The sequence below is a fragment of the Caenorhabditis briggsae genome (genome assembly GCF_000004555.2).
Source record: "Caenorhabditis briggsae complete genome, chrV, whole genome shotgun sequence".
Classification (NCBI taxonomy): Eukaryota; Metazoa; Nematoda; class Chromadorea; order Rhabditida; family Rhabditidae; genus Caenorhabditis; species Caenorhabditis briggsae.
Genome location: NC_013488.2, coordinates 7,714,735 through 7,734,072, shown reverse-complemented (window position 1 = coordinate 7,734,072; position 19,338 = coordinate 7,714,735). Strand labels below are relative to the sequence as shown.

Here is a 19,338-nt window from a genome sequence, read left to right as displayed (position 1 = left end):
AACGATATTGATCATCATCATCATTGCCACATTACCGGATTGTCTTTTTCGTTTTTTCTTCTTCTTCCTCATTGTGTATATTTACATGCACAATCAAAAAAAAACTGCGGCGAGTAAAAAGTCATGGTCTTCACACATGAAGCGTCTCTAACAAAAAAAACTAGTAGGAGAACAATAAAATCCTCTACCCGGAGGTGCGTAACTCGGTAACCTCCGGGGTTGCAATTACCAGTTTTTTCGTGTATATTTTTTCTTTTTTATGTGCTCTTTAGCTGAACTCTGGGGAGAGTATTGTTTTCTGATTTCTTGTATAGAATAAGATTTCTATTACTCATAGAAATGATCTGGTTTATTATTATTTCATTTATTTGTTGCTTTGGAAAAAACCTCGGAAAAAAAGCAAATAAACAGTGAGATCCAGGGGGCAGAAAAAGCTGTAAGGTGTAAGAAGGGTCAGAATTCCTATTGGGGAAAAGAGTCACAACAATTTAGGGGAAAGAGGAAAGAAATGTTAAATTTATAAAGAAAATAATTACTTTAAAAAATACAGTTACAGATTTAAACAAATTTAGGTGTGCATTTCATCAAGAGCAGCTGCTAGCTTCTTTCCTCCGATTGGAGTCTCCTTCTTCTTATTTGCAGCTCTCTCCAACGATTTTCCAAGTCCCCCGGTTCTCTTATTATCTCCCTTTGATTTCTTTCCCTCTCTTTCCCGATCCTCTCCAATACGTTTTCCAGCCTTTTTATTTCCCTTCTTTCCATTGGTTGCACAGTCTTTGGTTGCCTCCTTCAACGCTTTCTTCTTCTCCTCCAACTCGGTCTTATCCTCATTACGATGGCATCTGGAATCAAGAGATAAGAGATTATCAGGAAATGGACAAAACGAACACTCTAACTGCCGGGCAACACTTGGCGAGTCGAGCACATTGGCTTTTGAGTCGGCGAGCCTCTTTGTTACATGTCTGCAAAACGTGTATTTTATTGAGAGGGGTATGTGTGTGAATAACTATGCGGTATTGTTTGAGATAGAAAGAGGAAAAAGGGATCGGAAATCAGAAATTCGATAGTTTTTCTTGTAGGGAGTTGGGAGGTCGTCTAGACTAGTTGTTAGTTGTTATTTGTGGATGATTTCTGAATTTTTTCAGTAAGACGATCAAGGAGTTCGTATCCCTACAAACATCTTGTAAATCCAGATTTCAATTGAAATTTCAGGATGGGGAAAGAACAGCCTACCGTATTTTCTCTAATAGAAACTTCCCAAACCGTCAACATTTGAGCTCTCAATTATCTCGATTCCTATGAAAGATATAAAAATTTTGTCAACTGGTAAACTGTTGGTGATTTTATGAAAAATAATTTATCGGTTGACAACATTTTGGTACATTTTACAGGAATCAAGATAATTGAACACAAAGTTAACAGTTTGGGTGAGATTCTAGTAGTGGGAATTCGGTACCTAGACACTTCTGAGAACTTCAGATTCCGTTCGCCAGTCTCAATCGAGTTATATCAGTTTCAGTACCAAAATTTGCGTTTTCAGACATTTTCTCGAACTTTTATTCACCGAATATTCGATGAAATCCAAAAGTTCGAAAAAAGAGAAACAACCTGAAATATCAAATTTCATAAGATTCTAAGTATAACTTAACATTTTTTATGTTCTCAAATGTCCTAAAAATTGAGAAAAAGGTCTTTGAAAATCGTTGTTTTTGCACTGAAATCGCGATTATAAGGTACAAAAACTGATAAAAACCGGCTGGAACTATTGTGCGGATTCTAAGATTTCAGAAGTATCTAGATAGATTATTCTTAACCTATCCTGAAATTTTGATTAAAAAACTGGGCTTACAAGATTCCAGATTCCCAAGTTAGTTGATATCTCACCTTTGCCGCAGCTTTCAAGCTATTCTTCTCCTTCTTTGATCTTCTCTTCTGTGGCTCAATTGCGGCTCTCTTTGCATTTTTCTTCAGAATAGCTTGACATCTCTCGTGTTTCTTTTCGTTGAGTCCGGCGACATTGTCCGCTTTGCCACGGACACATGTTTCGATTTCGTCGGACATCTGAATTTCAATTTTACAAAATATTTTTGCAAACGCATTTGGATTACCTGATCATGGATCGATCTGATTTCCAGGTGAATTCGTTTCGCTTCGGTACACACTCCCTTCTTTCCGTTTGTGGTCTGAAAATAAAAAAATTGAATTTCATCTTTCCGATTTATTGAGAAGAGAATTTCATTCGCCAAGTGTTACAGCACGGCAATCCCAAAATTTTTCGTTTCGAAAGTGAAGGAAACCCAAAGGAAGGAGGGGACAGAAAAAAGGACAGAATCGAAAAAAAAAAAGAATGAAATACGAACTGGGATAATCTTTCTATACCGTCGACATATCCTACGAACTGCTCTGGACCAGAGTAGTCTCATATTCTGAAAGGGCCTACAGTAATCCTTTGGGCGTTTTCAAAAATAAATTAATTCAATTACAGAACCTCGGTATTATTCTCCAGAAGGTGACACTCCTCGGCCTTCTGTTGTGCTTTGTGGATGCAATCCGCATATTCAATGCACATCGGTGTCTGTAAGAAAAGCATTGATTGATGGATGTTGAGATTTATAATAAGGTTGTCAGAAATCAAATAAATTATTTCAGAAGTCTTATTTGGTGGCTGTGAACATATTCAGCACCGGTCAATAAGATTTTGAGTCATTTTGAAAATTTTCAGGAGTCTGGTGATCGGTTGTCAAGTTTCAAATCACTTTGAACATTTTGGAGGTTATAAAACAGACCTATCATGAAACCTGTAATCGATGTCAAGAAGTTGTTAACTGATAAATGTTTAACATAATATCATAAAAATTTTATTAGTTGACACATTTTTGATAACTTGCAATAGGAACCAAGGTAAATCAGCTCAAACATGGCAGTGTGGGGGCCCTTCTATTTTTCCTAGTTTTTCAGCTACTCGCCGATTTTGAAGGACGCCCGTTTTTTCATGTTTTCAGTAAAAAACGCGCAGAAAGGGGGTGTCTTCCAGAAATCAGCAAAATAGCTGAAAAATTAGGAATTAAAAAAACTAGAATTTTCAAAAAATTATGTGAATGCAATGTTTTTGATTTAGGTCTGTTCTACACCCTCAAAAATTTTCTAAGTGATTGGAAACTTGACAGACAAGGTCCAGATTTCTGAAAATAATCGAAATGGCCGAAAATCAACTGAAAAATATCCACATCTTACTGAAAATTACTGTAATTCAAGATTTGCCAGAAAATTCAACTAACCGCGGAAACAATAGTTCCATTCTCCACATCGTCGGCAAATGCGACGACTAGAAGCGCCAAGAAGTAAAATAAACGGTTCATCGAAATGGAATGTTACCTGAAATTGAGTATGGAAATAAAAGATTTTGAAGGTCTTCTGAAGAATCTCATAAAAACGGAGAAGGACGATGATTGTGTGGGAAGTAGGGCGTTATTTATGGGGATGGGAATGAGATGATGAAAATGGGGAAAGAAGGAGAATCTGAAGAAAAATTAGATCTTCAAAAAATTTCATTGTTCAGCAAGTAAGTAACTCTCAAAAATCCACTCTCCCAACCAGAAAACATGTGGTTTTGACTTCTTTTCGCAACGCCGTGATTTTTAAATTGTACCACACTCTCATGGGATCTAATCGAGCGACAAAAAGCGTCTATCTTCTCCATAACACGTCCATCGTACACATTTTTCACGACAAGTCAACTGGTTTTTCCTTCCGGTTTTTTTGTACCGCTTCATCATTCTCTTGAAAAAAAGGACTAGATGCTCCCATGGAGTAAAAAGAGGAAGTAAAAAGAGGCGTTTTTGCGACCACATTTCTAATTAACTCGAGTCGGATGTCCTCTCTTTGGAAAAATAAAAGAAGACGGAGTGGAGCCCATAAAAGAATCCTTGAATCCGTTTTTCGGAAGATTGACAAAAATGGAGAAAAGGGGGAGGTCAAATTGAGTGTGGATAATGAATGGACGGAAATGTAATTACGGAGTGTGAAAAGGAAGACGAATTCGGGATTTGGGACGAAAGAACCGCGCTGAATTTTTCGCCACACGGTTCAAAAACGTGGGGATAAAAATGGAAAAGAGTACTGCAAACCTAAAATTGAATTGCCGTAAACACTATAATAGAACGCCAACCAAACTTTCAACTTTGAGCCATTATATCTCATTTTCTGTATAAGATATCAGAAAGTAATTGACTGACAAAATGTTTATCATAATATAAAAAATGTTTATCAACATGTTTTGTCAGTTTAACACTTTTTGGTATCTTTTGCAGGAAATGAGATATACGTAAAACCTGTAATTGAAGTGGAAAGTTTGGGTGGCATTCTATTAGAGTGTTACAGTAGCTTTTTTGGAAGTGTTTCAGAATATCCTGAGCAATGTAAATACCGTGTCCAAATTAAGAACGTTTTTTCAAGACTGATCTTTGTTAGACTGTTTCGGAATGTTAGAAATGGTCTTATTGAAGGTTTGCATTTGCCCTGAAACCTATACTAGAAAGTCCCCCACACTGTAAACTTTGAGCTCAATTATCTTAGTCCCTGTGCACGATATCCAAAATGTGTCAACTGACAAAATAGTTCTGAAGTTATAAGAAACATCTTATCCGTTGACATATTTTTATATCTTTTACAGGAAACGAGATAAATTGGCTCAAAGTTAAAAGTTAGGGGGGCGCTTATTACAGATTTCACGGTAAATTGCCAAGGCTCAATAATTTGATTATATTGAGTTTGCGTGTTTTCAAGGAGCTGCCAAAATCTTCCCCATGTCTAGGCCATCATTAAATTTTTGAAGAACTTCTCCCAAAAATGGTCGGATTGGATTTCATAACACAAACCACTATTAACTATAAACCGAAAAAAAACAAACAATTTTATGGTCTATCTCCACTCCAAAAATCTTACTGTACCAAATAGAAAACCGTAAGAAGATTTAAGAAAAAAACTAGAGAACTGAACAAAAAAGAGCTTTCATGGTCATGGGTTGTGAAGAATATCGAATGATCCACTTCTCTTTTCATCCATCCGAATACACACCCCTCTCCTCCCGTCATTCTCCATTAGCAATTCGGGTGTGCTCTATCTCACTAAATTGACTCCGCCTCGGAGCCTTTTTGTTGAGTTAGTCATCTCCAACACTCCATCAACACTTTCTCATTATTGTCGCTAGAGAAGAGACTAAAGATGGGAGAAGGAGAATCGAGATGCACCGGAGAAGAGGAAAGAGGGCATTATTATGGAGATGAGAAGTTAATCAACTTTGTTGTCTCTCTATTCTAACTTTTGCCTCCATTTTCCTACGGTAATTCAATTCCTCGCGCGCACCGCCCAACTCCTTTATGAATGCTCAAAAAGAGCCGACCAAAAGTTAGAGAAGGAGAAGATGCTATACCAAAAATACGGCGAAAAACGGAAAAGCGGGTCCAAATGGTGGAAAACCAACAGAAACACAGGCCAAAAATCGCTCCCGTGGGCCTAATAACAGAAACAAAAAATGTGTGATGGATGAATGTGGCAGGTGGATCCTTTTTTGGAGAAGAGCACTTGTTAGAAGTGTAAAAAAAGAACAATGGAGGGGAAAAGAGGAATGAATATGCGGGTGGGTAAGATAGTATCGAAGAATGAGTCAAGGAGAACAAGATTTTGAGGAGATAGTGGTTGAGAGGGACATGGCCATATAAATAATGGGAGAAAAGATTGGGTACTTTGTCTTGTGTACAGGTGACAACCAAACAAGTGAGGGTGCATCGGAAGAAATAGGTCACGCCCCTTTTTAAAGGGAACGTAGAGATAAGATGAGAAAAAAAGGTTGTACTAAATTATTCGGGAAATAGTCGTTCCCAGATTTATAGACATGCAAAAGGCCTTCAAAGACCGAAATTTTCGTATAGCTGCTGAAATCAAAATGGAATGGAAATATCACAAGATTAAATCTCAAAATAAGAAATCATTCTACACTACAATTCCAGGAATACACCAGAAGATGAATCGTTTTTCAAAATGTCGGCTTCTAGAACCAAAGGACATGTCAACTTAACTCAAGTTGACATTTTGCATTTCCAATTTCACAATCCCAGATTTTCATTCCCAGCAAGGGGCCATGGAAAAGATGCCGCCAACCAGTGCGGTCACACCCATTTGACGCCAGAAAGGCACTGAAGAAGGGATTAGAAACTGAGAAGACGTGAAAAGTCAGATGGGAATAAGACAAATGAGTTTTGAAACCAGAAGGATTATAAATAGTTGGTGGTAGAAGTGTTGAGGAGAGTTGTTTGGAGTGACTTTAATTTCCCAGTAAATAGAGAAGTCATTTAAAAGCCTTTTCAAAAGGGAGCTCCGATAAAAAATTTTAATTACATTAAAATACTTTTAAAAAATTAATTTTCTAATATGATTGCGAGAAAATTCAAAACAAATCTAAAGTCCCCGAAGAAAAAGAAATAATAAATTTGGCGAATAGTTACGAAAATTTGAATTCAAGCGCAGTGAGAAATCTAGGCTACAGTACCGGGCCTCCCACTACGAGAGGCAATTTGACAGGTTTTGTTCCGATTTTATACCTCAAAACCTGTAATAGAAAGGTTCCCTAACGTTTAAGTTTGAGCCAATTTTTTTCCTTTCCTGTCAAAGATATAAGAAAGTTGCTAACTAACAAAATTTTATTATATCACAAACATTTTATCAGTTGACCATTTTTTGATAGCTTCTACAAAAACCGAGGTAAATTAGCTCAAAACTGACAGTGGGGTGCCCTTCTATTACAGGCTTGATGGTATCCGGCCCGTAAAAAGTCGCTGTCGGGCACATGAAAAATGTTTTCTGTCGCCGTGCCCTAGATTTCTCTCTGCGCGGGAATTCGAATCCTCGTCCATATTGGCCACTTTTCTAGCACAATGTTCACTTTAAACTGCATTTTTCGGGGGTTTCGGATTTTTCAAAAACTTTTCGTAACAATATTAGGATAATACATCTTTGGGAACAGTTTAATGCAAAAAAAAACCTACAACTTTAATCGGATCCCCTTTAACCCTTTTTCCACAAAATCTAAAATTCCTATAAAATTCACTAAAAATCCATTTTCTCTCTTGTCAGCAAAATAAAGTGGAACAAAATAAGCAAACTCATTGCGGAACGAGTGAATTATTGAGCAGGGACTGGTGCATCACTTTCCGCGAGACCCAAATTGAAATGAAGCGAACAAAGTTGTTTTTCAGATTAGGCAAGGTTTTTTTGAACCACAAAAAGAAAAAATAGAATGAGGGGTGTCCGAAACCTAAGAATTTCCGTTTTTTCAAAAACTGATAAAAGCAGAAAAAAGAAAAAAGAAAGATCAAAAAGAGAGGAAGAAAGGTAAAAAAGAACCATGAAGAGTAGTTCTGCTCTTTTTTTCGAAGGTCGAATTACTCTTTTCCAACCTTTTCTCTCTTCTCTTGACACGTTGATGACATAAGAGATGGGGGGAAAAGGCATGTGTTTCACTTTTTTCTTTAACTCTAGACTCCCACACAAACACCTCATTCCTATGTTTCTCCTGGAGGTGGTGGAAGATCCCAGAGAGAAAAGAGGAAAACCCATGAAAATGATTTTTGAGAGGGTAAAATGTGACTGATTTGATGAATTGAGACCACTTGATGGTTTTGTGGGGATGTTTGAAGCTTTTGACGCAATACAAACTGAGAAAAGGAGAAAGATACCTGTTGAGAAATAGCTATTTTCTATCGCTGAACACTTGATATAAGGTTTTTGGAAGATTATCCGGATCATATTGCAAGTTTCTGTTTTTATGCTGATTCGAAAAATATCGGAGATGTGGATAGTAGTAACGCCGATGGCAGTGGCTAGAGGTCCCACAACGACAACTACCGTAACCTAAAAATGTTTTCATTTTCTTTGTTTTCACTATCAAAAATTCCAATTTTCCGATTTGTTTGGGGAAAAAACAGAACAATTGACAAAAATCCGTAACAAGAAAATAAAAAGGAAACATTTGGTATCTTGAACTGAGTTCTGGAATCAGATACAAATGGTTAAATATTTTTTGGTCCGATGAAAATCAGATTACTGTAGATTCAGAAAATTCTGCATAGCGAAACTGCCTCTTGTTAGGACAAGATTTAGGAAATAGTTAGATAATGACTTACCGTAAAACCTGTAATAGACGGGCCCCACAGGGTCAGGTTTGAGCTCAATTATATCGATTCCTGTGAAAGATATTAAAAATTGGTCAACTGATAAAACACTTCTGATATTATGGTGAACCTTTTATTAGTTGAAAACTTTTGTAATTTCAATCTGAAGATGATAAATGAAATATTTTTAATGCTACAATACCTCGAAAACCTAAAAAATAAACTACACCTTCTAGTATAGAAACTAAACTGATCTTCTTGTGCAGAACAACCAGAGAACGTCGATATAAAACACAAATTGTTTTTGAGCGTACATTCATTCGTCTTACATCAGAACTGCAGTTGTCGAAATATCTGCAGTCTCTTCCGATCACATAATATACCCACTTTTCAGTTCTCACCCACTTTTCACCCCTGTTTTTCGACTTGTCGGAACTGCTCCACACTTGTCTTCTCGGTGGACTCATCAAACTTTGAAAACCAACGATTTTAGATTCTGTTCTACTTAAAACCAAAAAGTGCTATTTAGAAGGCGAGCTAAGTTTGACTCTGGTGATGAACGTTTTGACAGAAGAAGTGGAGTTGAAAACACAAAATATAACAGAATCGAATGGAAATGCAACTTTTATGATTTTAATGTTTCAGAAATTTGCCTCGTTCGGTCTGTTTTTGCAAAAAAAATTATTTCGATTTCTTCAGTGTAAAATGGATTTCAGAGACGCGAGAGATCATATTTCTGAAGAGAAATCTCAATTCGGTTCAGAAAATCCCACAAAAAATTCAGAAATTCCTTTCGTTAAATACAGTATCGGATTTAGGGGCGGGGCCTCGTAAATCGACATGAGCGCCGCCCGCATGCAAAGATTCACAAAAAACACTATTTAAAACTCCCGCCGATTTTATGTCTGCGCCTCCTCTCTTTTCAGCATGTAGTCGGAGCGCCCTTGCATAATACTTTTTTGCATTTTTTTAATTCAAAAAAGTATGTTTTGAGCTGAAATTTACACCAGGTTTCATTTCAGAAATGGGTAACTTAAAGGAAGACTTAAAATCTGCTGCAAGTTTATTGAAATCTGGCAACAATGAGGAAGTTATTGAGTTGCTAAAAGTGCGTAAAGACGTTTGGGAGTTTAAAAAACACAAAAAAAATTTCAGGAGCACACAGATGACACTTCTCCTGACTACCGAGTTTTCTGCTTCATTGCACTCGCCTACTCGAACATTCAAAAGTATGATGATAGTTATCAAATGTACAAAAAGGCGGTTCAAATCGACGAGGCAAACTTGATGGCGTGGAAGGGACTCTTCAAATTATTCGAAGCCGAGTCGCACACGACACCTGACCAATTCGCTTTAAAAGCTTGCGAATTCATGCAGAAAAATGGGTGAGTGAGAATGGAAAATTTTATTTGAAAGAATTCATATTAAGTTGTTTCTTGCAGAGAGGATAAAAAGGACCAAGCTGCCCAGGCTAGAAGGAGAATTCATGTAGAAATGGGGCTGTGGAAAGAAATTATGCAAAACTTTGACGAAATGGAATTCAGTACGGATTCTGAAAATGTTCGACGGGTTGTTCAGAAAATCAGCTCACAGCCTACATTCGAACCACTTCTTGAACGATGCTTCCAAGCTCTAGAAGACACAAAAATGCTTGAAAAAGATGCTGATACAATGCTCCTGTACTGTAAATTCAAAAAGACAGCAAAATCGCTCAAAAGACTAGTGGAAAATCATGAAGACATGGTTACTGATGACTGGGTGCAGAACAAACTGTTCGAATACTCTTGCCAGCAGTATTTCGCTTCGAAGGAATTTCCAGAGTTTGTGAAATACGTTTTGAAAATATCTCCAGCGACAAAAGCGGTGTTGAATGAATTGAGGTTAGATACACTATCAGGATTCTACAAAAACAATTTGGTGTTTCAGAGAAAACGATATTCCAGCTGCCATAGAAGCATTGGATTCCGTCACAGATCATTCTGCATACCCGGATAGTCTCATATTTATTGGATTGATTGCTGAAACTGAAAACTGGGAAGCTGTCGAAAAGCTAGCTCGCTCAATATTCAAAGTGTATCCATCAGCGATATGCAATGGCTGGATTGCAAGAGCACTTCTCGAGATATCTCCAGATTCGCCAGAAAAACTTCGAGCTCTGGGTGACCTTCCACTTCCAGAGTTCGCAGTGGAAGAGATTAAGATTGCGGTACTGACTGGCAAGGATAACCATATACATCTTTTGGAGCAATGCAAGGACTCAAACTTTGTCATCCTGCTACGCCTAACGAAAAATCTATATTCTAATGATCCAGTGACATCTGAAGAAGTGAAACTAGCTGAACAACTACCTGGCGATAGCTGTAAAAATTTACTTATCACTGCGGAAGTTCGAATTCGTGCTGGCCTTGATGCCAATTCGTATCTTGTAAAAGCTGCCAAATTGAACGTCCGGTGTAGTCGAGCTTTTTACCTGCTTGCCAACAGTTTATCGGCAAAAAATCCAACTAAAGCAAAATCGTTAATAGAGCGAGCAATTCAAATTTGTCCAACCAACGGAGAATACACCAAATTGCTCTACGATTTGCTAACGAAGAAAGGAGCAACGGCAGAACAGAAATTGAAGGTTCTGGAGACACAGTTATCAGATGACAAGATTCGAAGGAGACCATTCTGGCTATCTGATGCCCTGACTACACTCTACCTCGAAACCGGAAAATTGACAGAAGCAATTGAAGAACTTCAACGAATGGTCCGTCAATATCCAGATAATAAGATCATCTGGGCACGTCTCGCAGATGCATACACTAGAAAAGGGCACCTTATGGCAGCTGTCAGTTCGTATACCCAGTTGGCAGAAATGAAGGATGGACATGAGTTTTATATACCTGTAAGTTTCAAAGAAAGGTTCTATCTAATCAAATCAATTCGAATTTCAGATCGTCAGAATCATGCTTCAACTCCGTCAGTGCGATGAGGCTCTGGACAAAATAATTGAGCTCCGAGAGAAAATCGCAAACGAAAATCTTGTTTTTGGGCACGAATCCGCAATTGTTCTGAATTTCACTGAAGCTGAAGTCCGACTGAATCTTCATGAAAAATCCTGTGGTGAACAGAAGCTGTATCATTTGAAAAAATCGTTCAGTCTGCTGACAAAATGCATTGGTGACCATGGTGGTTGTCAGTATTCTACAGTTTTTAAACTTCTTGGTGATGCGTTGATGGTTGTCTCGAATTATGCTTCTCTTCAGTACTTTGAAATTGAAGAGACGTGGGAGGTATTTTTGCTAGATAAATATGGTTCTCCCAAATTTTCGATTTTTTTCAGATTGAGACTCCCTTGGATTGTGTGACCAAAGCTTTATCATTCTACATTGCAGTGTTAAGGTTCGAGGAGAAAAATGCTCTTGGATGGTACGATGTTTCGATCTCTTTGCTGACAAAGTACAAATTCGAAAAAGATCAAAACATACTTGTCAAAGTACAGCAGATGCTAGAGCATGCTCTCTCCCTTACCACGGATAACACACTGCTTTCTTCAATTTGGACTCTTCTCGCCGAGGCAAAAAGAAATGCCGAAGATCCGATATCTCATCAACTTCATTGTCTAGCTCGTGCACTCGAATTGAATAAGTCAAATGATAAAGCATGGCTAAGTACGGCAGTTCTGTGTCTCAGCATTGGAAGAATGAACGAAGCGTCTCGTCTTTTGGAACAAGCCATCAAATACGATCCACAGAATGCAGATGCGTGGTGTACATGGGCTCAAACTGCACATCTACAAGGGGTGGATAATGAAGCTCTTGCAATGTTCAGACAATCACTTTATGTTCGTCCTACCTTGCACGCTGTAGTTGGATACTCATCTTATTTATGTAATAGTTTGAAGGTTCGATCTAAAAATTATTTTTTTCGAACCATTTTTCAAATTTTCAGAAAAGCCAGCATAGGTTCGATTCGGCCACTGCTGCTCTCGATTTCGAGCCAATCGCCGATCTGAGGTTTCTCGTTGGCGCCGATTCTAACATCCTCTACCATCTGGGACTGTTAGCAGATCTATTCGGATGGTATCCAGAATCTTTAGAATGCTTCAAAATGTCTAAAAGCCCGAAGATCGTAGACGAAATAGCACATGCATTGATCAAAGCCAACGTTCTGTATGGTGTCCAACCAGCGGAGGAGATTCATTGCGATTCGAGAATCTGTGGAATGCAACGACTTGGTACTGAAGACTGCTACGCTTTTCTAACAGCCGAAATGGATGTATACGGAGATCTGTACAGGTTTATCGAAAGTAACGATTCGGTTGCATTCAAAAAACTTTATATGAGTTGTGTCAAGGCAATTTCTGTACCACTTTTCATTTCGGGACTCATCGTGAAGAAGATTGTAAGCTTATTATTCTGGTTCAAAAAAATTGGAGATGTGGAAGAGAAGCGCCGGTAACTACCGTAACCTAATAATATTTTTATTTACTCGATTTTCGTAATTTTTTTCAAATATCATTCTCCGACTTTTTTGGAGAATAGTAACATAATTTTTAGGTTACGGTAGTTTTCGTTGTGGGAACTTCGGCGTTTCTCTTCCACAGCTCCGATTTTTTCTAGCAGAATAATATCATGAAAATTGCTCATTCAATCCATCTTTATCTTTCAGACTCTTCCCTCGGAATTCATCCGAACGATGCACGAAGCTTTGCCACGTCACGAACTCATTGACTATTTCCCTACAGTTCTCCCAGAAGGAGTTGACAATGGACTACGTCATCTAGAACAAGACGGAGAGGAACCGTTCAGATATCGTCATAGATCGAACCATCGTCTCCTTGAAGAACTGAAAGCTCTCCGAGAGAAATACGAAGAAGAGAATCCGAAGATGGAAGATACAGAACCCAATCTTGAAACGATTTCCTAGGGATACTGTAGTTTGTTATAGTGCTAAATCAATTTTTTCTATTGAGCTTTTTGTCTGTATAATTATCACTGCCTTTCTTCCTTTACTTCCGGTTGTCGTGTATAATCTGTGACGTTTAAATATTGAATTGCCGGTGATTATAAATAACTGTCTTTGGGTAGTTTTGTGTTTTTTTCCAGTAAAATCACGGCGTTTGTCCATATTTCTGTGCTTTTAATGAGAAGCCCTTGTGATCCATCGTTTTAGAAATTTGATATCTTCATGTCCTATCCGCGCGCTGTTTCTTTTTTCTTGCTCATTTTTTTCATATTGCTTTTTTCTATTCACCTAAAAAATTATTTCAAAATTCCCAATTGACATTTCAGTGATTTCAAAAATTTTAATTCGAATCGAAAATTCTCTTACCCAGTAAGTGATAAGCGATAAAAACTTTAAAACAATCGATGGACTTTGAGCTAGGAGTGACAAGAGAGAATTGATAAAAATATAGGGTTTCGAATTTCTTGCTCTATTTTTAAACAACCACTTGTTCCTCAAATGTTATATATCACTTGTTTCGGATCAGATGATAACACTGGCGGCTCCGTTAAATTAATTTAAATTTATGAGTGTGTCCAATAATTTGTTGAAGATTGAATACACTCCGGAAAAACGTAGAGGGCACGACAGCTGACTCTGATTCCACTGCACACTGGACACGAGTCTCGAACATGCTCCACGGAAACAGAAGCGAAACTTTTTCTTCTTCCCTTTCACCACCCCATTATGTTGCTATTTTTATTTGAGAAGAACTCTCCGTAAAAGAAGCTAGTTGCAAACAAGTACATAATTGCTTGGTGGAGGAACTTGCAGGTGCCAACGGCGGCGGCAGGGGTCAGAGAAGCATTTTTGACAAATGTTCTCGACAAATGTCAGTCTGAAGCCGCCCCATTTTTCTTTTTTTTTCACGCACTCCACACATTCCAGGCACCCCGAGAAATCCCATTCATCTCTTGTCCCAATTTTCTCACCTGACGAGATTTTGAATTGTTGCCGAATTCAAGATCTCACTTTCCTTTGTTTTGTTCATCCCACCGTTAAGAACTTCCTCAAAAATGCGTCATTATGTTTGCGAACATGTGTTCTGCTCCGAAAGCCAACCGGTTCTCTTTTTCAGAAGCGAGATTTGGTTTTGATTGTTTGTTTTTTTTTGTTTCGGGAAGTGAATGGGCGACCGACTGAGTGACCGGTGGGTGGGAGAAGAAATAGAAGGGAAGGGGGTATTGTGGTGTTTTGAGATTTTTCATTCTTCCATACAAAGGTTTCTCGTGTTTTCTTTTTCATGTTCTGCTGTCTCAGTGTCAACACCAAATATTTGAACGCCTAATCCTTATATGTCTGATGCCTCGGCTAGCTTTTATCTTTTTTTTCTAGCGTTTTGAATAGTTTTCATTCAATTGAAAAATATATGAGTACTGTAAGAGCAATTATTATACTTGGAACTAAAAAATCGGTACTGAGTAAGAGAAACTCCATTTATTGGTACTATTTTGAAAATTTAGGGTTTTTTGAAAATTTTTTGATTTTTTTTTCGATTTTTGGAATTATTTAGATTTTCGGATTTTTAAAATCTTGGAATTTCGAAAATTTGAAGATTTTATATTTTTTGGTTTTTGAGTTTTCGAAAATCGACAAAGTATCAATTTCAGGGCCTTTTCTGTAAATAAAAATAGTTTTAGGTTACTGTGTTGTCGTTGTAAGACCTTCGGCCACGGCCACCAGCTTTCTCTTCCACAACTCGTATGTTTTGTATCTCAGAACCTTAAAATCTGAAAATCGTTCATAATTCCGGGAATCTTAGAATATCAGAAATCCTAAAATCTTATGGCCCCATGACATCAATTACCCTTCCCATCTTCTGATTTTTTCCTATTTTCAAATTAAATCATTATCCACTTCAAAGACCAATCATTTGAATATCCTTCGACACTTATACAAAACGCCACTGTCAAAGCATGAATCGGACACCACTTTCACCGGAAACTTGCCGGACAGCTGAATCCGAAAACAACACGATTTTGACGTGTTTTTTTCCATGCGCAAGAAACACCTGCATCTTCTTTGGGTTTTCAATTTTTTTTTGCACCAATGATTCAAAACCTGTTGGCTCTCCGAGCGGAAGGAGCAAAACATACAAAAGGATTTCTGTCTCAAGTTTTTTCTCCTTGTCGAGCAATCAATCAACTGTTCTTGTTCTGTACTTCGACCAGTACCCTTTACAAGAAAATTTTAAGGTCGACAGTTAAATTGATAAGGTCTTTCGTTTTGTCACTTCCACATGTGACCCAGTTGTCATTCTTTACTGCACTGGTTTAACGCTAGTTTGCTCTTTTCTTTTTTCTCGGAATATGTTGTGCCAATGTATCAGGATTACATGCGTAAGATTGCAGGTCACAAGTAGGTCATCAAATATTTGAAAGTGGCGAAAAGTTGAGACTTACTGTAGTAGTTGCGGTGACTTGTGTTTTTTGTTCCTATGAAGAAGGTCAAAGGGCTTACAAAGGAGAGGGATACGAAAAGTTCAAAATTGCTTTTTGGTGTCTATTGAGTCTATAAAAAGATTCACGATGTTTCATACCACAAGGAGTCATTGAAACATCACTATGAATCATTTTTCAAAGAAGTTTCGAAATTTTGTGCTTCCGTATTTTACCAAGAGTACGGTAGAAAATGCTTGAGTTTTGTTTATTTCTTTTCGATTAAAAGACTACTGTAGAATCCAATGGATAACGTCCTTTTGTTTAGTTTTTTTTCTTCCTTATGTTCCATGGACCAACGATCGTTTTGTGCTAAACCCCAACCATGCTGGTTTTTCTGCTTCGAAACTTATCAAAACCACATGTCCTTTTCTCTCTGTATCATCATCATCATCATCATCTTCCCAGCAATTTATTCTCCCCCCGAACTTTTCGCACTCTCCGATTTGCCATTGAATATTCAAGTTCTTCCTGCGACACATTGAATGGACATAAATTCAAAAGTGAATTCCTAATAAAATATGCTACCAGAAACTTTCTACTCGTGAGATTTTCGATTGAATTATACTTCGAACCGAGAACCAGAACTTAATCAAATTACCTCTCAAAAGGAGTGTCACTACGAAATATCACACTCAAGAGAGAACCCACCAAATCATTCATTTAAATGAGAGGAAACCACCTTTTTACACTTTTCTTGTTCTCTCTGCATTCAGCTTCATCTTCTTAGTTTTGTTTATACCGGTACCCGGTGGTGTCATGTCCCCTTTTTTAAACTTTTTTCTCCATCCTTTCTTTTTTTTCCCAGAAGGAACTTATTTATTGACGCTTTTCATCGCTGCACTTGCCTGCTTCAAGTGTGTTTTGCCAAGTTTCAAGTTTTCGAAATTTTACGGAAAAAAGAATTAGGGATTTGCTAATTTAAAATCCGTATGGCGAAGAGGGGGATAAGTGCAAACAAGCTCCTTGTGGGTGGATACTTTTAGGCAGGAGGAGTGAAGAGATTTTTGAATATTAGAGAAGGAGGTTTATTTTTGTAAACTAAGCAACAGGAAGTGCAGTTTCGAAATCCCTGAACCTGAACAAAATAACACTTCCGTTTTATACAATCTTTAGTTGTTTCAACATCTAATATTTTGTAATAGTTTTTGTCCACATTACTCCAAAAAGCGTTCTTGAGGTCTAGGACATAATTGCGCAACCCCGACAAATTTTAAAAAGAAAAATGAGATCATTAGATGAACACGAACAACCGGTCTTTCTGCAACTTGACACCTTTTCCGAGGTTCACACTGGGCGGTCCACATTGAAATAAAAACAACGAAGCGCGAGTTGAGAAGGGGGAGTCGCCGGTGTTGATTGTGTAATAGGTGGAATCGACACTTTGCCTGATATTTATGGCCCAGATTTATCTTGACTACTGAATTCTCGGGAGAGTCCTGGAGTTTACGTTACTATTTTACGAGGGGTTTAGGATGGCTTGGAATTTTGAAGCTTTTGCCTTTTTGGTTTCATCCCAACGTATCACTTCAGTTTACTGTAGAATCTACAGTATAGATGCTTTAATAGAAGCCCACCGAAACCGTCAACTTTGAGCTCCATTATCTCGGTTCGCTCAAAAGGTGTTAAAATGTGTCAACTGATGAAATACTTTTCGTAAAATTACCCATATTTTATCAGTTGAAAGTTGTTCAATATCTTTTACAGGAATGGAGATAATTGAGCTCAAAGTTGGGTGGGCTTCTATTAAAGAAAATACCATTTGAAAAGCTTGTCTTGTTGGTTTCAGTTCATCCTGGATAAGGGTCACGAGACCCTAGATTTCCATTCTAGTTCTTCTCTCTCTCTATTTTTCCCAAAAAAATATCGACATCCATCTATACAACCACACAGAAGTATATGTGTTCGTATTTACCCATTTTGCTTGCTTCTTCAAAGAGACCCCTTCAAATGAGATGGTGACAAAAAAAGAAGAAGAGACAAGCAAAAAAGAAAAGAGGGCGGGAGCTCTGCTCGGTGTGGAAATCTTTTTTCGTCTAAATCGCGGCTTATTATCTTGTGTCATTGATGATGAATATGTCTCTGTTTTTTAGAATTTTTAGATTTCTATTTTGCTAATTTGAGCCTCAAATTTTGAGGTCGTTTCGCTGTAGTTGTGAGACTGATCAAAGTTCTTCGGCAAATAGACAATTGAACGCGCATTTGCCAACCAGATTCGAGTAAAATTCCAACCAGATTCGGAAACTTTTTATTTTCCGACCAGATCTGGTGATTTTCTGACCAGATCCGACCGAAAAAGCTAATTTTCCAACCTGATTCGGACAATTTTCTAACCAGATCTAGCCATTTCTGCTCCAAAATTTTCCCGAATCTGGTTGGAAACCGATTACCAGAGTAGGGGTAAAATGCTTGTGATTCGGGGGAACCTTTTTTTGAGAGATTTTCTGAATATCTAACTTTCAGAGCTAGAAAATCTCAGGATTCTTAAAATTTCAGAACTTTGGAATTTCAGAATTTCGGAATCTGAGAACTTCGGAACTTCAGAGTATGAGAATCTGAAAATTTCCGAATTTTCAAAAATTACGACAGAAATTTTTTTTTCAAATTACGACAGAAATTTTCCACTGAGGGCGTGATTTTTTGGATTTCTGAATCGCAAAATTTCCGAAAAGCATGCAACGGAGAACTGTAAAATCTTGACAAATTTTTACAGAATCAGGATTTTCATGCTTAATTTAGGTTTTAAAACCTAGTCGATATTTTTCTCACTACCAATTTTTCTCAATTCTATTTCACTTCCTTTTGTTTCTCAATATTCCTTCGTTTTTGCCCAATTTTCCGTTTTTTTCCCGATTTTTCAATTTTTTTTTCAATTTTTCCCAATTTTTCAATTTTCCTCAATTTTCGTGGTAATTGAAATGTTCTCATTTTTCATAATTTTCTAGATCATTGAATGAAGGAAACAATCACAGTTCAGTGATTTACCCACAAAAATTAAAAAATTCCAAAAATTGGCCCGAAATGAGCTGTTTTCTCTCGAAAATTGTTCGAACATGCAATTAAACATTACAAAAATTATAAAATTAATTTTTTTCGATTCATTACCACGAAAATTTGAGCAAAAACGATGGAAAACGAAGGAAAACGGAGAAAAATCCAAAATAAAATTTTTCAGCGATGACGTCATCAATCCATGGCCGTGGCCGAGGTGGGGAGTTTTCTCTTCCATGGGAAAATTTCGAAAAATTCACAGCTTTTCGCAAATCCCATTTTCTCGGCTCTCCGCCGTTTTTCATCGTTTTTGCTCAAATTTTCGTGGTAATTAGTGGAAAAAATTTAATAATTTTTGTAATGTTTTATTGCCTGTTCGAACAATTTTCGGAAGAAAATAGCTCACTTTGGGCCAATTTTTCGATTTCCGAATTTTCGTGGTTAAATCACTCAATTGTGGTTCTTTCCTTCATTCAATATTCTAGAAAATCATGAAAAAATGAGAAAAATTTCAATTACCACGAAAATTGAGAAAAATTAGAAAATTAGGAAAAAACGGAAAATTGGGAAAAAACGAAGGAATATTATGGGGTTATTCATGTAGCGAAAATATGTATTGAAATGCATTTCCGCGCCCTCGAAATTCAATGCATGAGCGTCGCGAAATGTATTTCAAAGCATTTCGCGACATAACTGTAAATGCATTTCAATACATCGCGTGGCGAGATATTTTCCTGGAAAAAGTTATGCGC

The 19,338-nt window shown here is 37.4% G+C and overlaps 2 protein-coding genes across 2 annotated transcripts; one reads left to right on the top strand and one right to left on the bottom strand.

The window, feature by feature from the left end:
• Positions 1 to 568: 568 nt before the first annotated feature.
• CBG08700 lies at positions 569 to 3,359 on the bottom strand (the record flags this gene model as incomplete). The annotated part of the gene is made up of 6 exons (XM_002636349.1): positions 569 to 842; positions 889 to 962; positions 1,885 to 2,061; positions 2,109 to 2,183; positions 2,489 to 2,575; positions 3,279 to 3,359. 6 exons carry the CDS (start codon positions 3,357 to 3,359, stop codon positions 569 to 571), a joined length of 768 nt encoding a protein of 255 aa, XP_002636395.1.
• A 5,833-nt stretch (positions 3,360 to 9,192) lies between these two features.
• On the top strand, positions 9,193 to 13,079 carry CBG08701 (the record flags this gene model as incomplete). Its single annotated transcript, XM_045237305.1, has 8 exons — positions 9,193 to 9,276; positions 9,324 to 9,553; positions 9,611 to 10,048; positions 10,095 to 11,055; positions 11,105 to 11,443; positions 11,494 to 12,054; positions 12,102 to 12,554; positions 12,822 to 13,079. 8 exons carry the CDS (start codon positions 9,193 to 9,195, stop codon positions 13,077 to 13,079), a joined length of 3,324 nt encoding a protein of 1,107 aa, XP_045093782.1.
• Positions 13,080 to 19,338: the final 6,259 nt, after the last annotated feature.